Source organism: Rhinolophus ferrumequinum, chromosome 23 (genome assembly GCF_004115265.2).
Source record: "Rhinolophus ferrumequinum isolate MPI-CBG mRhiFer1 chromosome 23, mRhiFer1_v1.p, whole genome shotgun sequence".
NCBI lineage: Eukaryota > Metazoa > Chordata > Mammalia > Chiroptera > Rhinolophidae > Rhinolophus > Rhinolophus ferrumequinum.
The window spans coordinates 19090729-19111105 of NC_046306.1; the positions used below are offsets into that span (position 1 = coordinate 19090729).

Consider the following 20377-nt stretch of genomic DNA (forward strand, 5'->3'; position numbering starts at 1 on the left):
TTAGATGACGCTATGAATGGAAAGGGAATATATGGGAGTGTATGTGGGATTTTTTTTTTTTTTTTGAGACCAGAGATTCCCTAATTCTTGCCTCATTCATGGACCTCACCTTGAGACCAATCTGAAAATGTACCTGTCAAATAAGATGATGGACATCCGAGTGTTATGCAGGCAGGAGCAAGAGGGTGAGGCTGTGCTAATTCCCCACTCCCTGCCACAAGCTACATCCTTGAGTGGCCGTCACCCATTCAAATACCCTGGTTAAAATTTTCTGTTACAGAGGATGCACCACCGCTCTGGCTCCTTCAGCTCTCCATGCCAAGTACCCACAGAGTTAAATCTCAAACCAGCCTTCCCTGGGAGAAAGGAAGAACCTGAGCTGGAGTGTGCCATGGCTGGGCAGGCCCCCCAAGAGGCTTTGTAGTTTGAGCTGGAGTCAGGAACTACTTAGGTGCAGTGGACCATTTTGTGTTAAAAAGCATCTGTCTCCAAGAATGCTAATCCCCCTAATGGAAAGACAAGTGAGTGTGGTTATTTAGATTTTAATGATCTAGGGATTTTATTAAGTTTCAGTGACTGAAGGTAACACACCACAATCAAAGACAATTCTGTCAGAGATTTCTTTATCCTGGCTGAGTGATTCCCAAGCTGGGGGTATGCGTCAGAGTCCGTTGGAGGGCTTGTGAAAATATTGTTGGCCCCACCCATGGGATTTCTGATTCAGTAGGTCTGAGATGGGACCCGAGAATCTGCATGTCTAACAAATTCCTGAATGATGCTGAGGCTACTGGCCTGGGGACCACACTTGGAAAACCAGTGACCATAGGTGTGGTCCCCAGACCAGCAATGTGGGTGTTACCTGGGAGTAGTTTGCAATGCAGAATCTTGAACCCCCACCCCAGACCCACCAAACTCGAATCTGTTTAACAAGATCCCTGGATGATTCCTGTAGACATTAAAGATTGGGACACATCACACCAAAGTGGTGCTCCCCAGACTTGCCCGTCATAGGAATCTCTTGAAGTGTTTAAAATTCAGATTCCTCGGCTCCTCTGGTGACTTGAATTCAGATGTGGGAGGATCCCAGGAATCTGATACTAACAAGCCCCCTCAGGTAACTATGATCAGGTAAGTATGGGAAACTGTTTATTTACCACACTTCTGTGTGCCTTGGGCAAGACCAAGCTGGAAAGCCAGAGAAAAACCTCCCTCCAGGATCATGACGAGGCAGCCACTTCTCCCCCAGAAACAGGAACTTGGGGAAGGTGGCTCCTCGATGGTCTGTGATGCCGTCAGAGGAAATGAGTGGTTGTGAGAACCACAGAGCCAGCAGATATAAGCCAGGAGCCTTAAGGACCCTGTGACAGCTCAGAGAGCTCTGGGGCATCTTCCCTGGCTGGGTGGTGCTTGCGAGGGCTGCCCAGTTGGTCTCTCAGGAGCACGGGGCTCCTGTCCCATCCCAGGTGTACAAACTGCTGACCACAGGCAGATGCGGAGCTGCCCAAAGCGATACCGAGAGCCTCTCCCCGAAGCTTCTCCCAGGCCACGAGGGTCCTGGAGGTCCTAGGACTGAGGATGTTGGCAGACTTCCAGAAGGGCCCCCCAAAGCCCTAATCTCCAGCCAAAACATGCGTCTTAGCTGAGCCCCCATCCCAACCCTCTGATGACAGGAAACCAGTAAGTATGCTTGTTTTTGTTTTTAGTGGCCTTGGGACTGTGAGGCAGGATGGTCCCCTCAGACTGGGAGTGGGCTTTATGGTTGGGGAGAAAAGCTTAAGGAGAAGGAGGAGTGGTTCTGAGGCTGTAAGTAAGAGAGGTGGTTTCTGAGGGTCCCTGAAGGAACCGAGGCCTCCCCGTCCACCTCTGTCCTCTGGAGAATTATGTTGTTCCCTCCAGCTTGCCTGTGTGCCCACTCCGGTCCCATCTCAGTTACCAACTTGCTATGTGACTTTGTGACCCTCTCTGGGCCCCATCCTTCCATCGTCAGTGAATAAGAGGAGTCTGGATTATAATGTGAAAACACTTTCAGCTCTAGAGTTGTCAGTTCCTCCCAAAAGGGTGCTATTTCTCAGTTGAAAGAGAGGGAGGTCTCCCTTTAGCTCAACCCAGATTCATCACTCTTACTCCACTGCTGAGAAATTATCTTCCGAAGCACAAAAACACAAAGACGTGGATTGTAGACCCAGCTCTGCACTAACCAGCTACATGACAGCACGAGGTCGCTCTCTCTGGGCCCTGGTTCTTGTATCTGAATGGGATTCAAACCCTGCTGACCTCTCAAAGGATCAAGTGAGATGATCAAAAACCACTTGTGGTTGAACATCAACTACAATTTTACATATATATATATATATATATATATATATATATAGTTACAAGAAGCAGAGTACAGCATTAGGAATAGAGACAGTGGAAATGTAATGGCTGTGTGCGATGTCAGAGGGGTAGTGAATGGGGGGAGGGGGGTTATCACTGTGTGAGGGATATAAATGATAAATGTCTAACTAGTATATTGTTTTGTGCACCTGAAACTAATAAAAAAAAGTTAAAAAAAAAAAAACGAAAACCAGTTGTGGGCAACATGCTGGCTTCAGCTGCTCTTGACCAACTCTATCCACTCACTGGCCCAGGTCCCCGAGAAAGCGCCTAACGCGTGTTCAGATACTTCTCTAAGTAATGATCAGGTTTTCTCTCTTCAAAGTTGTGACCCATACCTCCTCCTTTTAGGCCTGCCCACCCCATTGTCTTCATTTTGCCCCCCAGGAGGCTTCCTGGCCAGGCCAGGAGAAGGAAGCTAGCAGAGAATGCTGGGGGCTTCCAGCCTGAGTGCAGTTCTACCTCCTTCGGGCCCATCCCCCAGCTCCACCTGCAGCGGGAAGAAGTTTCTGGGTTTAGTGCAGTTGGTGATTGTGGTGACTGTCTTGCTGAAGCAGGGGAAAGGAAACTTACTGAGCACCCACTCTGTACCAGGCTCCTCTACTCCTCCCTACCCCCCACCCCCCAGCCCTGTGGACTCAGTATTATCCCTGATTCACAGATGAGACTCAGAAACATTACATACTGTTCCTGAGGTCTCACAGCTCCAGCCTGGTTGGTCTGAATTAATCATTCATGCTACCCAGGAAAGATCTCCCCTTGGATTTTCTTAAGAGAGAGAGAGAGAGAGATGTGTGCCAAGGCTGTGTCATACAGCCTTCCATTCATCTTCCTTTCCCCTGTGACACCAGTAACTTCTCAGTGTCACCTTAGCCTATTGTGACACCAGCCCCCAAACCCTCTCAGATCCCCGTTGCCCACCTCTGACCCTAGCCATCAGTCCTGGTATGTCTGGAGTGAACTCCATCCTGTCATTGTCCCATCACCCAAGTCAGGAAATGGTTCTGAGTAGGCCATCGGAATGATCAGCGAAGGCTGGGTGATTCGGGGCAAACTTCCTGGGAAGGATGGGATCGAGCAGGCCCGAAGGGGAAAAAGGATATTCTCGCCAGTGGGAGGGTACACCGCTTACACAAAGGTCCAGAGACAGAACACAGCCTGGCTGCAGCATCATAAAGATGGGATGCAGAGAAAACGGTCCAGTTTGCAGACAGCCTTCAGCGTCGGGAGCCTGGTCCTGATGGGAGGAAGATTATTCACATGCCTCAGCAAGGCGGTCAGCAGGGTGGAGCCAGGGAGAGAGGGTATCTCTGGGGACCAGCCCTGGAGCCACAGCTCTGCCCCCAACCCAGTGTCTCTTTCAGATTTTTCTCAACGATGTGCTTCTGAGAGTTCTGCTGAGGAACGATGGGAAGTCAGCCCAGCAGAGGGAAAACCCTGCCAAGCCCAAGCCCCTCTGTCCACGAGCAGTACCCCATGCCCGTGCCAGCAGGTAGGTGACAGGGCCCAGGACCGCCAGGCCCTCCGCAGGCACTGGGGCTGCACTGGGCCTCCCTGACCAGCCACTCCGCCACAGCTCAAGTGTCAGTGAGCACCTGCCTGCTGTACGCCAGGCCCTCCCCTGCGAGCCAAGCCATGCAGGCAGGGCCCCTGCTCCTGTGGGGCTTACATTTGCACAGTCAACATCAGACAACCAGGTAAAGGAACCATGTGAGAGAGTGACAGGTGATAACCAGGAGGGCGTGATCGTCCCCCAGGTGTCTCCCAAGGCTTGCCCCCTCCTTCAGCAGTTTATTTAGAGACTGAGCTGGCAACTAAGACCAACCCCATTTCGGTAGTTCTCCATAGCTGCCCTGTCCGTTATCGTAGGCTCTAGTCATAGGCAGCTATTGAAATGTAAGCTAAAATTAGTTTAAATGTAATACAATTATATATTCAGCTCCTCAGTCACCCCAGCCACATTTCAAACGCTCAAAGCCCGTGGCTCCCTTAATTGGCAGCACAATTATAGAACATTCCCGTCATCACAGGAAGTTGTACGTGAACGGAGATGCGCCAGTCTCTCCTCTTATCCCGAGAGGTGCTGTGAAATGCTTGAAGCAAAATTACAGCTGTGGCAAATGGAAAAAATTAGCACACACAATGCCTATGCTGAACCTATACCAGTGGTTTTTTTCTAAGATCATCCTGACTAAAACTATTTTTTAGGACAGTTAGACAATCAAAATAAATTCTCATATTTTCATGTCAAAACTATAGTCCTTGGTTTGTTTCTCATTCCCCAAAATAGCCCCACAAGTCCCTTCTCAAATCACATCCTGATTTGGGGTTTGATAATTGTATTCGTCAGAGGCCTCCAGAGAAACAACCACAGAACCAATGGGGTGGGGTTGGGGTATGTGTCTGTGTGTAGACACCGAGGTAATTTATTTTAAGAAATGGACTCAATACAGTTGTGGGGCTGGCAAGCCTGAAATCTGCAGGGCAAGCCAGCAGGCTGGAGAGCCAGGGAAGAGTCGATGCTGCAGAATTCCAGAGCCGAGTCTGGAGGAGAATTCCCACTTCCGCAAACAACCTCAGTCTGTTACTTTTAAAGTCTTCAGCTGACTGGAAGAGGCCCACCCCCATTATGGAGGGTGATCTGCTTTATTCAAAGTCTGCTGATTTAAGTGTTAATCTCATCTAAAAAATACCTTCACAGCAACCTCTGGACTGGTGTTTGGCCAAATATCGGGGTACTGTGGCCTAGCCACGTTGAGACATAAAATTCACTATCACAGATAACAAGATTACCCCACACCGAGCAGCACTTTTAGGAGGAAGCGCTGTACAGACACTTTAACAGAACTAGGAGACTGCAGAGCCAAGTGTCTGCACAGCGGTGTCTGGCAGGAGCTGTCCCCAATCGGAAAACTCCCCTGCAATAGCTCGGGATCCCTTCCCACCCCTCAGCCCTGTGTCCTCATCTCCCTGACACCAGCCTCTTCAGGCCCAACAGGCATCGAGGCCCTTGGCCCTGCAGGACGCCTGATGGGGAGGCAGCTGCCTCCTTTTAGCCACTCGGTCTGCGCCAAGAGCCTGGGGCCCAGCAGACCCAGCAGGAAGAGACCTGGAAACCACACAGACCTCCATCTCGTTTCCTCCGAATGCAGCCACAGGCAGCAACCCCAAGGCTGCTCTGAGTCATGCCCCGGCTACCGAGGGGGGGATGCCCTCCCTACCTGCAGGACCTGAGGGGAACGTTGTTTCCCTCTCTGTCAGGGTCTCCAAGGGGAAGATGGGCCTCGGTAGGTCTACCTTTGGTCCCAGCAGAAGCATGGATTTTGGGCAACCCCTCCCATGAGTCATTGGTGTCCATCAGCCTCGCATCTGTCCCAAATCTAAGGCTCTACCACGTGCCAGGCCTTGTACAGGACCAGGCTTCCCAGCAGTGAACAAGATAGGCTCATTCCCTGCCTGCAGGGACTGTCGAGTCCCAGAAACAGGTGCTTAACCAATAATCAATTACAGTTTTGTTCGATTTTGGCAACAGTGTGTGTTAAGGGACTCTGACTAAGGATGTGTGCTGAGGGGGTCATCAGGGAAGGCTTCCCAAAAGAAGGGTCATTTCTTCCAGGGAGTGAAGGATGAAGGTGAGAAAGCCAGGTGGAGGGGGCCAATCGAAGGGACAGCACATGCGGCTACGTGGCTCCTAGGGGCGCAAAGCGAGGGCTTCCGGGAGGGGAAGGGACCTTTCCCGGCCACCTGGTTCCACCCTTGTCAGAGAACACCCTCCACGAGCCTTGCTTGTGTCATTATTCTGGCATCAGGCATTTCCCTGCACCGTGGGATGGCCAGGCCCTGTGCTGCAGACAGTTCCGAGGAGAGTCCCCTGGGCTCTGAGGAGCTCTTGTCTGGGGTCACCGTGGGGATCTCCACATGTGTCTGGGGAGACATACTGGAACCAGTGTGAGGCGCATGTGGGAGAGGTGCTGGTGGGAGCCCAGACTCCACTAGACCTCATGTCTGGAGAGAGGGCTGGTCAAGAGGGCAACTATCTCTGTCTCCATCCAGAGAGGAGCAAGGCCACAGCCGTGGCTCTGGGCAGTTTTCCAGTAGGCGAGAAGGCAGAGCTGTCACTGAGACTGGGGGAGCCACTGACCGTCATCTCTGAGTAAGTCCTTCCACAGGCACTGGGTGGGGTGCTCTGCTCCCTGCCCCTGACCCCTGAAGATGCACTGATGGGAGCGGGGGCCCCTCCCTCCAGGAGAAAAGACCATGGACTTTGGTGCTGTGTTTCCACCTGGTCCTCAAGGTGGGATTTCAGGCAGTTTGACACACCTGCAGGGAGAAGCAGTGGGTGGACAGTTGTACAGGGGCCCCTGAGTATGCCATCTACCACCCAAGAGGTACCTGGCCTGTCTGGTGCAAGGACGTCTGGGAAATTCAGGTGGGATCCAGTCTGGAGGGTCCCTGTAAATCCTGCAAGAGCCGTTTCTGGGCCATGGCCCTTCTGAGAGGGGTCCCCTCCTTTCTCTTTGCAGGGATGGAGACTGGTGGACAGTGCTGTCGGAGGTCTCAGGCAGAGAGTACAGCATCCCCAGCGTCCATGTGGCCAAAATTTCCCATGGGTGAGTTCCCACCCCATGTCCCGCCTTAGGGGACTTGGCTATGTAGTCCTTTATGCCCAGTCCTGTGTTGATCAAAGCTGGGGACAGAGGAGAATCAGGCCCAGGCCCTGCCATCAGGTGGAGCTGACAGCTAACATTCTCACATCTTCCTGTGAGACTCAGGAGACCAGAGGACAGACTCTGGCAGGAATGTGGTGGTGGAGAATGCTGGAAGGGACTTGCCGATGGAAGCAGCCTGCATAAATGTCCTGAGGCAAGAAAACGAGGGGCTGGCTCCCCATGTGATAGGCCTGCCTTTCCAAAAGGTGCCTCCCAGAGAGGGCCAGGCACGGGACACAGGGTCTCTTACCAAATGCGAGCCATCTCTCACCAAGACTGAGTGACAAAAGAAACTGACTCCAGAGCAGATTCTATGCCAGGAGAGAGATAGGAAGTGCACTGCCTTCTGTGGGATCCACCTGAATCAGGAATGTGTCCCTGTGTATACACACTGCTGTGATAGCTGCTGTTCAGTTCTTAGAGAAAGTGTGGCTCCAGCACTGGATGACATCCCTGTTCTGAGGCTCGCCGTGTGTCTGGCTGGTGAAAGTGACACAGTTAAGTGCAGAGCTGGAATTCAAACCCAGCCAAGGTTCACCTCACTTCTGACACCCAAGAAAGGCCCACATGTGACAATAATGGTGGAACTGTAAGCACAGTAGGGACTGGGGGGAGATATTTAGGAGTGAAGACCAGCCTTCTGTGCTCACTCTAATTTAACCAACTGTGATGGGTTCTCCAGGTCATTTGCTCTCTCCTCAGCCTCCCACCTGACACCCCTCTAGCAAGTCCTTACCTTTCCTCCTCTCCTTTGGTCTTCGCACAGAGGTTTCTGCAAGCTGGCTGAAGCCCACCTTGCCACGTGTTTCCTGATGCCCTGGGCCTCCTGGCTGGAGGTTTTACATCCACAGCATGGCACTAAGTTTAAGCCAAGGAAACACTGACTACCTCCAAGAGACCCCTTCCCTGTCACTCCTTCATTTACATCCTCAGTTTTCAAAGACATATGATAATTTTCATAACTCAACCAGAATGACTTATTTACTATAAAACAAGGCTAAGTTTGCTGCTGGCACCAAGCAAATTGCAGCTTCTCTAATTTATTTACTTGGAATCAACTCAACCCTGACGCTGGCTTTGACTGTGGAATTTCACAAAATGACAGGGAGGCAGCCATTTCCATCCAGTCAGCTTCTGTAGGCTCTGCTGGGACCACAGGGCATGACCCTGGGGACTTAGGAGGCTGATGGACTAGTAAACTAAAAACTTCCTGCCAGACTACCCTGAACTGCCCATTGCAGTTCAATCCTTCACTGGCATGTATAGGTGACAGATTAAGTGAAAAGAGGAAAGAAAACATGGAATCCGAGGAATCAAAATTCCAGCAGGGAAAGAGGCACTGAGGAGCAGGATTGTGGAAGAGCGGTGCTTTGGTGGGCATGTATGGTGATTGAAGGGCTGCATGTTTTCTTCCAAAATTTTAGAATGTCTTCAACATTCGAGCTCCAACCTTTCTGTCCACAAATAAGCTTTAAAAATAGTTAGATTTCAGTGATAATGAATAAAGGCTCACCCGCATACCTTTGGCTACAAAGTTAAACTTTAAAATGCTCAAATAAAATATTTACTAAAATTCAAACAAAACAACAAAAAGAAAAACCAGGTGATTCTTGGAAAGGTGAAGGCTTGGAAAAGTGAGAGGATAGCATAGGGGTGCTGGGGGACCTGGGCAGTGAGAGGAGACCAGGGTCACCCAACTTGCCCTCAGCTCCCTGGACCCTTGGGAATGAGGTCTCCAGGCAGAAAAGCCTGGGCCTGACCCCATGAGGTTGTCCTCCTGGAACCAGGACCAGAAGGGCAAACCTGGGGAGCCCTTTGAGACTTGAGGCCAGTTCTTCATGGTACAGGTGGAACTGTGAGCCCCAGAGAGGGAGGACGGGTTCCTTTAGAGTTTTGGCCCATCCACCTTCAGGGTGACTCCTGTTCCCCCTTTCCTTCTCCCCCAGGTGGCTGTATGAGGGTCTGAGCCGGGAGAAAGCGGAGGAACTGCTGCTGCTGCCTGGAAACTGTGGAGGGGCCTTTCTCATCCGGGAGAGCCAGACCAGGAGAGGTGGGTAAGCTCAGCCCCGCCCCAGGCTTGTCCCTTAAGTGCCACGAGTCAACATGTGATGTGACTTGGGGGTAGAGGTTGGAGGCCAGGTGCAAAGGGCTGGAGTACCTGGACTTAGAGTTGGCCAGTCTGGCTGACAGATCACCTTGTTGCTGCCATGACCACCCATCAGCAACGGAGCAATAACCTGCCTTTATTTCGAACAGTGGGTATGAATGGCCCACAGTAGGGATCCAGGCTCAGCCAACACTTCACAACTAGGACTTGTAATAGAGCATAGTCGCAGGATTTCCCTGCCCTGATAGCAATGATTCCTCCTTCCCCAAGACACATGATCCTGATCTCCTGGCAAAAAGTTGACAAGGTCTCTGACGAGGCAGTAAGAGCCAAAAAAAAAACACCCATTAGAAGTCACCTTATGATCTTCTCCCTGCTGTTCAGATGGGGAAACAGAGGCCTGAAAAGGTGTAGGGACGTGTTACATTGCACATTCATAGGGGACTTCTCCCACGTCAGGTGCAGGGCTTTTGCAAACAAAGCACAAAGTTAATGGAGTCTGTCTCTGATTCCCCTGCCTGAAAAGGTGTAGGGACGTGTTACATTGCACATTCATAGGGGACTTCTCCCACGTCAGGTGCAGGGCTTTTGCAAACAAAGCACAAAGTTAATGGAGTCTGTCTCTGATTCCCCTGCCTCCTTTTGAGCTGCCACCCTGAGTTCCTTACAGCAGGACAGAAAGGGATGTTAAAGGAGTGTCAGCACCCACATTTGTTAGGCCCTTTCCGTGCCTTCAAACAACCCTGTGGGGGTTGTTCTTCCATTGTCCCCATTTTACAGATGAGGAAATTGAGGCTTAGAGAAGAAAAACAGTTTGCTTGGGGAGACACAGTTAAGAAGTGCAGAGCTGGAATTCAAACCCAGCCAAGGTTCACCTCACTTCTGACACCCAAGAAAGGCCCACATGTGACAATAATGGTGGAACTGTAAGCACAGTAGTGGCCTGGGGGGAGATATTTAGGAGTGAAGACCAGCCTTCTGTGCTCACTCTAATTTAACCAACTGTGATGGGTTCTCCAGGTCCTTTGCTCTCTCCTCAGCCTCCCACCTGACACCCCTCTAGCAAGTCCTTACCTTTCCTCCTCTCCTTTGGAGAGCTCCCTGAGTTGACTTCTCCCAGCCCCTCCTGCTATTTTCTAGGCAGCATCAGCATCCCACCTTCATACACACCCATAGGCTTTGGGGTGGGGGCCTGGTCCGAGTGCAGCAGCTGCAAACAGGAAACCACAGCAGTGGTGCTGATTGGGGCAGGGGCACTGCAGACAGGGCCCTGGTGAGCTTTGAAAGCCACAGGAAGTGCTTCGTGCTCAGCTCCCCACCCCCATCTCTGGCCTGGTTCAACCCCAAGAGCACAGTGACCAGCTGTGGGGACAGAGTCCCAGAGAGCAGTTTCCAGGCTTTCGGCCTCACGTGGAAAGGTGCTGGCTCGGGTAGTAGATGGCCATCAGCTGTGACTAGCTGGCCATCAGCTGTAACCAGTTAGCCATTGGCCGCTGAGATAAGTGCCATGGCTGAGCTAGCAAGTGCGGATTGTAGTTAGCAAGGGGTTGGTTGGCAGAGAAGTGGACGGCAGATTGCGGCTCCTGCTTCCTGTGTCTCCAACCCAGCCTCCAGCGAGACTATAGTGGTATGAACCCCGTACCCATGGCTCTGTTGGTGTTCCTTTTTGGCCTCACCACGTCCTGCGTTCTTGTGCGGGGAGCGGGACCAGAGTCCCCGTATGACACCAGCCCTTATCGCCATTCTGTCCGTTTCCTAAAAAGGCACATATACAAGGGGAAATAGCTGAGAAATAAAGGAGACAGCAGATAGGGATTCACATTGTGACTGGGATTAAGGTGAGACTTGACTCGGAACTTTTCCATGGCAACACAAAAAGGGGATAGATGAGAATGCAGCTCTCAGGATCAGAAAAGGAAGAGATTTGCCAATTCTGCAGGAAAAGCGAAGGCTTCCCCAGTACTAACTTCTGATCTCTCATCCGGGCTTCTTTTTGGACAGTTTATCAAGCTGCAAGCCATGACTCATCCGTGGGCCAAGCAATCAGTTTAGTTCAGTGGGTCTCCAACCTGGGTGGGCATCAGTGTCACCTGGAGGGCTCGTTAGAACAAGCGACTGGCCCCAGGCCCGGCAGTTCTGATTTGGTAGGTGTGGGGCGAGGCCCGAGAATTCGCCTCTCCCACAAGTTCACAGGAGATGCTGCTGCTGCTGCTGCTGCTGCTGCTGCTGGCGGCCTGGGGACCCCACTTTAAGAACCGCTGGCTGATCTATACCTTGGCTACTACGCGTTGGGATCACATAGAGGAGCTGCACCCACTCGCAAAGTTTCTGGTTTAATGGGTCAGGGGTTTAGCCTGGGCCCTGGAGTCTGCAAAAGCCCCAGGTGATTCTGAGGTTGAAACCCAGGGCTCTCTATTTCGGATTTAGTGGATCTGGACCAGTGAGTGAAGTGAAATACAGCAGAAAACATCAGGGTTCATCATTGGGGTTGGGGAAAATATTGCTTCATCAAACTTGTTTGTGTCCTGGGTCATAGTGTAAAGTTTCATACTGTGGTTTATGGTCAAAAAACTGTTTGATACTGCAGCTCTAGGGCCCCGTGTGACGTCCTAGAGCAGGGGTTCTCACACTCGAGTGTACAGGAATTGTCGGGGGAACTTTTTGACCGGGCAGACGCTTGGGCCCCACCTCACACCTACCGAATCGCACTGCTGGGTGCAGAGGTCGGAAATCTGCTTCCTTCACAAGCTCTCCAGATGGTTCTTACGTTCTTTGAAGTTTGAAAACACATTTCCAGTCTAGGGAACCCAGAATTAAGTAGTAAGAGACAATGTGTTTTATGTTTACACAATGCATCTTGTTATTTATAACAGAGGTTAACTGTTGACTGAGAGAGTGACCAGCTTTTCTTTGGCCCAAGGTCCAGATGTATCTCTGTGAAGGGAATTCTGCAGGGACTTCAAGCCAGTGTGTGGAACAAGGAGGAAGACCTGGGGCCTGTGAGCTCCCAAGAACCCTACTCAGTGTCTGGAGAAGGGAGGGGAAAGCTCCCCCACCATTTCCTAGAGTCCATATAAAAGGAAAGCATGAGCAAAGGACCAGGGGCCTGATAAGCATTACTGGGTGCTTGCTATGTGCCAGATACTGCTAACTGGTTTCCCTGCTTCACCACCTGAATCCTTGGGGCAATCTGGTCAATGATTACCCCCCTTTACAGATGAAGAAACAGATCAGAGAGGCCAAATAATGTGCTTAGGACACAGTTAGTGAGCATAGGGCATAGGGATGTTACAGTATGTGACCCTGTGTGCAATGTGAACGAACCCAGGAAGTCTGAGTTAAAAAGGAGATGACCTGGATGGAACTGGAAGAGAACAGTAGGTATTTGGGACTGGCCAGAGCGTGCAGTGAGAAGGAACAGCAGGATACCAGGCATATAGGCCACTCACAGATAGCCTTGTGAGTGACCGGTCCTCCCAATGGGGTTGACAGCCCCACATGGGTTTGACAGAGCTTATTACCCTCGAGCCTACCAGCCCCATCCTCGGTAGCTACCCTTCCTGGTTCTAGCAACTGTGGTGACAGTGGCCAGGGTGGGGTGGCTGAAGAACCATGCAGAGGATGTAGGGACTAGGTCACTTAGGTTAGCTGGGTTGGTTGGCCTCTGGGGCCTGTTCTCAGATATTTAGTCCTTTTCCAACCACAACGCTTTTTCAGGGTCACAGCACAGATCCAGAAGAGACTCTTCTTAAAGGTACAGAGGTCAAAGAGCCTCCAGAATCAGGTAGAGAGCAAGGAAAAGGAAGCAGGGACTCTACTCCTCACTTCTCAAAGTATATTGTCTTTGTATCCTATAGCCTTGCTAAACTCACCGATTTGTTCTAGTGTCTTTTTTGTAGCTTCCTTAGAATTTTCTACATATATGATCAAATTATTTATAAATAGTTTATTTTTCAATCCATATACCTTTTGTTTTTCTTGCCTTATTACACTAGCTAGGACCTCTAGTACAAAGAGTGAAGTGGTGAGAGAACAGTTTTGCTTTATTGTCAGCGTCAACAAAAATTCCCAGAAGTGTGGAAAAGGAGAGCCTTTATTCAGGTGAAACAGTTTGCAAACCAGGGAAACACAGGCTCCAGTGGAAACTGAAAGTGCGCTCTGCCAAGATAAAGGGGAGGCCACCTTTTATGGAGAAGGTTCCTAATTGGTCCAATTTTATGCAAATGAGTTTTCCAAATTCTACATACCTGCTCGGTCAGTATCATGCATTCTGATTGGTTGGTATAAATGCAAATGAGGATATAATTGTGCAGTTCTGATTGGATGGGACAGATCTCAGTCCATTGGTCAAAGGAGGAACCTGGGGCTTCCCAGCAGTGACTGACTCAGTATAAACAAGCAGGGCATAGTGTGAAAAGCCAAGAATTCAATCTGAGGTTCTTCCCAGTATACAGAGTATGTGAGGACCCCTGTCGGCAAATGGGCCCTCGGTTGACCATGGGGAGTCCATTTTAACAGATAAATTCCTTCTCAGGGTCCACACCAATCTTAGAAGGAAAACTTCAGCCTTTCCCATTAAAGTATGATATTACTGTAGATTTTTCAGATGTTCTGTGTCGGGTTGAGAGGATGTACCTCTCTGTGGCATGCAGAATAATAGCCCCCCGAAAGATATTCAGGTTTTAATCCCTGGAACCTGTGAAGTAAATTTATAGATGTAATTATTTTGAGATGATATTATCATGGATTATCCAGATAAACCCAATGAAATCACAGGCATCTTTGCAAGAGGGAGGCAGGAGAGTCAGAGTTTGAGAGACATTGGCATATGCCATGCTGCTGGCTTTGAAGATGGAGAAAGGACCATGAGCTAAGGAATGCAGGTAGTTTCTAGGAACTTGAAGGCAAAGAAATTGATTCTCCTGTAGAGCCTGCAGAAGCAGCATAGAACTGCTGACACATTGATTTGATTTCAACAGTTTAGTGGCTTAAAACAACACAGATTTACAGTTCTGGAGATCATAAATCTGAAATAGATTTTACTGAACTTGCAATAGGAAACATTACACCTTCTATTCATAGTTTTCTGTTTTGTGGAAGGGTTGGTGTTGAATTTTGTCAAATTGATTTTTCTGCATTTCTCCAGGTGATCATATTTTTCTTCTTTATTCTACGAATACAGTAACTTACACTGATGTTCAATTTTTAGATCAACCTGTATTCCTGGGATAAAGCCACTTTGGTCATAATGTATTATCCTTTTTATATTTGCTGGATTCAGTTTGCTAACAGTTTTTAAAGAATTTTTTAAATCTGTGTATATGAGGGATATTGGTCTATTGGTTTTTTTGTAATGTTTTTTTCTGGTTTTTATATCAAGGTAATGCTAGCCTGGGAGGGGAAGTGTTCCCTCCTCTTATATTTAAGAGTTTGTGTAAAATTGGTATTATTTTTTTAAATTAAAGTTTATTGGGGTGACAATTGTTAGTAAAGTTACATAGCTTTCAGCTGTACAATTCTGTATTACATCATCTATAAATCCCACTGTGTGTTCACCACCCAGAGTCAGTTCTCCCATTACCATATATTTGCGTATTTCTTTTGTAAATGTTTGATAGAACTCACTAGTGAAGCCATCTGGACTGCTTTCTTTGTGGAAAGTTTGAAAATTATGAATCTAATTTCTGTAACCGATACAGGGCTATTCAAAATTTCTCTTTCTTGTGTCAGTTTTGGTAATTTGTCTTGTAAGGAATTGTCTGTCTCATCCAAGTTGTAGAATTTACATATTCTTAATAAAGTTGCTTGTAATGTGCTCTTATTAACGCTTTTTAATGTGGGTAGGATCTATAGTGATGTCCCCCCTTCATTCCTGATATTGGTAATTTGTGTGTTCTTTTATTTTTCTTCCTTGATCAATCTAGTTTGAGGTTTATCAATGTTATCAATCTTTTCAAAGAATCAGCATTTGGTTTGATTTTTCTCCATTGTTTTCCGTTTTATTTTTGCTTTGTCTTTGTTTCTTTCTACTTAATTCTTTTTCTAGCTTCTTAAGGTGGAAGCTTAATTTATTTTAGACCTTTCTTCAATTTTAAGCATTTAAAGCTACAACTGTATCTTAGCTGTACTGACTTAGCTGAACTCACAAATTTTTGTTTTATTTAAAAATATTTTCAAATTTTGCTTGTGATTTCTTCTTCGATCCCTATGTTATTTCCAAGTATTTGGGGATTGTGCAGGTATCTTTTTGTTATTATAATTTATAATTTCATTCTGTTGTGGTCAGAGAACATACCTTTAATGATCTCAGTCTTTTTAAATTTGTTTTTATGGCCCAGTCTATAGTCTATCTCGAATATTTCATGTGTTCTTAAAAGAAAATGTGTATTGTTGACGGGTGCAGTGCTGTTTATTAAGTCAAGTTGGTTGATTGTATTGTACAAGTCTTCTATAGGCTTCTTGATTTTCTGTCCTATCTCAAGCACTGAGAGAGGAATGTTGAAATCTCCAGTTATAATTATGGATGGCTATTTTTTCTATTAATATTGTCCATTTTGCTTCATATATTTTGAATCTCTATAGTTGGGTGCATACAAATTCAGGATTTTTATGTCTTGATATGTCCCCCATATCTCTGGTAATATTCATGGTCTTGAATTCTACTTGGACACCATTATAACCACTCCAGTTTTCCTATGATCAATGTTTGCACAATACATTCTTGTTTACTTTTAGCCTGTGTTTTAATATTCAAAGTGTGTTTATCATATAGTTGGGTCTTACTTTTTAAAATCCAATTTGAAAATCTCTGCCTTTTAATTGGAGTGTTTAGATCACGTCAAAATAAATGCTTCCTAAAACTGAGCCATGCCTGTGGTTTGGGATTCACTCCTGCCTTTTTGTTGGCATTCAACAGGGAAAGGTTAAGTGACAGGGTCAGTGCCTTTTCCTTCTTCCAGGTTCTCTGACACAGTTTTCTCATCTGTAAAGTGGGCATAATTGTACCTACCTCATAAGGTGGTTATGAGAATTAGATGAGATAATCCGTATAGAGCACACAGTAAGGACTCAATAAATGAAAGCCACAGATAGCTTTAGATCATTAGATTATAGCAATAACAGAATATTATTTCACTAAGCACCCTCTTCCCATTTGGCTTTGATGAAGTGTTGACTTAAGAAATGAATCCCATTTTAGAGTTATCAAGTGCTCCCAGATGTATCCTTATCTGCTGGAAACTCTTAGAGGCCTGTATATTATGATTTTACTTTTTTTTTCCTCTGTTCATTTTTCAACTATGTGCTTTCCTTGTCTAGTCAAGTCTTTTTGTAAAAATTAAAATTTTTGTTGAAAGCTGTCAAACTGTAAACTTTAAACGTGTGCATTTTATTATAGCAAAACTGGAAAAATTCTGTCACATACATCAATGTATATAATATACATATGTAGGTTAAAGACTAATAAGAAAACCAACATCCAGGGGCCCACTTACCAGCTTAAGAAATTGTACAATAACAATCCTTTTGAAGCCCCTTCCATGATTCACTGTTAATCATTCAGTTATTTTCTTCATAGCTCTGCCATACATGTATCTCTATGCAATAGTCATGACTGCCTTTGACCTTTATTTAAATAGAATCATACTGAATGTATGCTTCAGTGACTTGCTGCTTCTGCTTGTTATTTTTAAGGTTTATCTGTGCTTATATGTGTAGTGGTTATTAACTTTTATTGCTGTGTAGTATTACATTCTATAATGCACCATTCTGTTGAGTGCATATGGGCTATTTGCAGCTTTGGGCTTTTCCAAACAATGCTGCTATGAATATTCTTGTTCGTGCATTTCCAAGGTAACATGCTGGGGTGGCACTGCTGGGCTCTGAGGTATGTGCACATTCCACTACTTAATGCCAACTGTTTCCCAAGTGGCTTGTACTAGTTCATCTTTTCACCAGCAGGGTAAGAGAGTTCCTGTTTCTCCACATCCTTACTGATATCTATTGACACATTTTCCACATTCTAACACTTCTGCCCACTTGAGTCTTTATAATAACAGCCAACATTTAATAGTCACTTAAATTGTGCCAGACTCTGTCCTGTGGGCCATGTGCGTCGTCTCATTTCATCCTCACGAGAGCCCTATCTGTGATGAATGTGGGCTCATTTATGACCAAGACAGCAAGTCTCTGTCCGTCCCCGGCCCACTTCCCTTCCGTCTGGGCCCATGGCGATTCTCTGTGGCCACCTCATCTCTTCTTCCTCCCAACCTGGGTGGGGCTGGGTCCCAGCAGGGCCCCAGTCCCACCTTGGACCCTTTCCTCCTCAGGCTGTTATTCCCTGTCCATCCGCCTCAGCCGCCCTGCATCCTGGGACCGGATCAGACACTACAGGATCCAGCGCCTTGACAATGGCTGGCTGTACATCTCACCACGCCTCACCTTCCCCTCCCTGCAGGCCCTGGTGGACCATTACTCTGGTACGGCCCTTCCCCGCCTCTGTGAGAAGACGGGGCTGTGAGGTCTTGGGGGAGCAGACAGTGTGCCCTTACGATACTTTACCTGCTCAAGAATATCCAGACAGATGGAAGAGGGGCCACCCCTATCTTCATGCCAGTCCCCGTGCCAAGAAACACAGGCTGGGAGCCGTCTTCACCCCATGCCCTGACAGCACAGACCTCCTGTGTGAGCGCAGGCCAGTCACTCACCCACTGCTGTGGTTCCGAGGCAAAGCCCCCAGTGGCAGGTACAGTTCTCTCCCAAGAAACCAGGCCCAGAGCTATTGCTGTTGTAGAATTCAGTTGATTCTCAGCATTTTCTGGTGCTTGTCCTCCAGTGACAGGCACTGGAGGATGTAGTCACTAGGGCACAGTGTCAAGGGGCAGAGAGGAAACGGGGGAAACTGATCAGGGGTTTTCTGAAGGCTTGCTCATGCGGTAGATACTGACAGTACAAGTAGAGATTGAACATTCCTTAGCTTTCTTCTTTTTTTTTAAATTGGGGAACAGTGTGTTTCTCCAGGGCCCATCCGCTCCAAGTCATTGTCCTTCAGTCTAGCTGTGGAGGGTGCAGCTCAGCTCCAAGTCCAGTCGCCGTTTTCAATGGTAGTTGCAGGGGGCACAGCCCACCATCCTATACAGAAATTGAACCGGTAACCTTGTTTTTAAGAGCTCGCGCTCTAACCAGCTGAGCCATCTGGCCGCCCCAGCTTTCTTCTTCTTGAAGCACTTTCCTACCCAGAAACTGGGCTCAGAAAGGCCCATCAACTTACCCCAAATCGTAGTAAATTAAATCTCCCAAAACCTAGCCCAGAATGACCTGACTGCATCTCAGCCTCCAGGAGACCAACAGCTTGGGGCTCGTGCCCTGTCACTTTTTAGACCATGCCACCACGTGCCAAGTGTGTAAAGCTTTCGGCGTTAAGGGTGGGGGCTGTGGTCAGCCAGGTCAGGGTTCTGGGTCTCCCCCGCAGAGCTGGCGGATGACATCTGCTGCACCCTCAAGGAGCCCTGTGCCATGCGTAGAGCTGTCCTAATCCCTGGCAAGGACATCCCCCTTCCTGTGACTGTGCAGAGGACGCCCCTCAACTGGGAAGAGCTAGACAGGTAAGAGGACCCCTAGAACATGAAGGTGGGACTGAGGTGGAACGCCTCCCCTGGGGAACCCAGAATGAGCCTGTCACCTTCAGGAACACTGGGGGGCCAGTGAGCACTGGTTGAGCTCACAGAGGCCAGCCCCGGCTCAGCAGGTGTGTAAGGGGCTGGCAGGGAGGAAAGCAGCCATGGACACGGGGCATGCGTGGACACCACGGCGGCCAGCATGGAAGGGAGGTCAGGCAACATGGGACAGAAGAGACAGTCCCAGTCCTGAGTGGAGAAGTCAAGCTGGGGTTTGATACGACAGGGAACAGGGAGCCATGAGTTTTCCAGCACGAGTGACGTGAAAAACGGCGAACCGTGTGGTGAGTGCAGGGAGGATGAGGCTCCTTGACCCGGCTCTTTTCCCCTCTGCACAGCTCCCTCTTGTTCTCTGAAGCATCTGCCACAGGGGAGGCGTCTCTCCTCAGCGAGGGGCTCCGGGAAGCCCTCAGCTCCTACATCAGCCTGACTGATGACATCTCCTTGGACGATGCCAAAGCCCCAAGCAGAGGCCGAAAGGGGAACCAAGGCTGCAGCACCTAGAATCCAACTCAGCTCAGCCTGACTGAGCACCCCAGAGGCGAGACTGTACACTGAGTGAGGGGAGGGCAGGGACAGAGGCACATTCAGGTCCCCCTGTATCCTCTGCTTCCTCTCAGCCCTAAGAAGTCACTCACGTCCTCCCCTAAGCAAACAGCCATGTAGTGATTAAATGGAAAGTTGCTTCTTAAAAAAAAAAGTCACTAAGCTCCTCCTAGTACCATGACCCACCTGCAACCTCTAGTTCAAGTACAGACCAGTTGAGAGTGGGGCCAGAGATTAATCCCAAGAGATTAACCTTCCTCTGGGGTCGGATGTCGTGCCTGAGTTTGGGATTTCCAGTCCCACCTTTCAGCCCTGCCAGCCGAGTCCCATTCAAACCCCTCCTCCCAATGCTAACCAGCCTCACCCACCAGGTAGAAACAACCACCAGCATCAGAGAAGAAAAAATCATTTAAAGAATAGTTACACATGTCACTTGGATGACTACCTTAGAAGGTAGGGCTGTGGCCTAGAAGGGACTGGAAAGCAGAGGGGTGGATGGTTCACCACAGCAACAGAACCTGCGCTGTCCTGCCTCCCCCTGACCCCAGAGCAAAGAGAAGGATCTCTGACAGTCCAGGTTCTCAAATGTCCCCATCTAACCCCTCTGGACAGTTGTAGCTCTCAGATCTGTTTCATTTTGTGGCTTATTATTCAGACCTGGCCAAGCCTTAACCAGCTACAGTGCCTTGCCATCTTGTGGCCAAATGCAACATGACATCTTCTGAGCCTAGCGCACTGCGATGGGGTCAGTCATGTGTGGTTCTCAGTGCTGGGCAGGGCACAGGGCATCAGAAATGACAAGCCCTCTCTCCACAAAGCCAGAAAAGGAACAAGGTCTGGCTGGAGCTGCTGGGAGCAGGGAGAGGAAAAGGGAAGATGGCTGGGGGTGGGAGGGCACCCCCTCTGGTGTTTCCACTAGGTTCTCAGGCAAGAGGTGAGGTGGGAAAGGCTTTACCAGGTATATC

The 20377-nt window shown here is 48.6% G+C and overlaps 1 protein-coding gene across 1 annotated transcript; it reads left to right on the forward strand.

Annotated features, from left to right (window-relative positions):
• Positions 1-674: 674 nt before the first annotated feature.
• On the forward strand, positions 675-20238 carry SLA2 (Src like adaptor 2). Its single transcript, XM_033094424.1, is given in 9 exon segments — positions 675-1677; positions 3741-3868; positions 6430-6529; positions 6900-6986; positions 9032-9135; positions 17520-17669; positions 18662-18794; positions 19205-19328; positions 19331-20238. Coding segments are annotated over 8 exon segments (849 nt in total). The 5' UTR covers positions 675-1677; positions 3741-3783; the 3' UTR covers positions 19397-20238.
• The last annotated feature ends 139 nt before the right edge of the window (positions 20239-20377 follow it).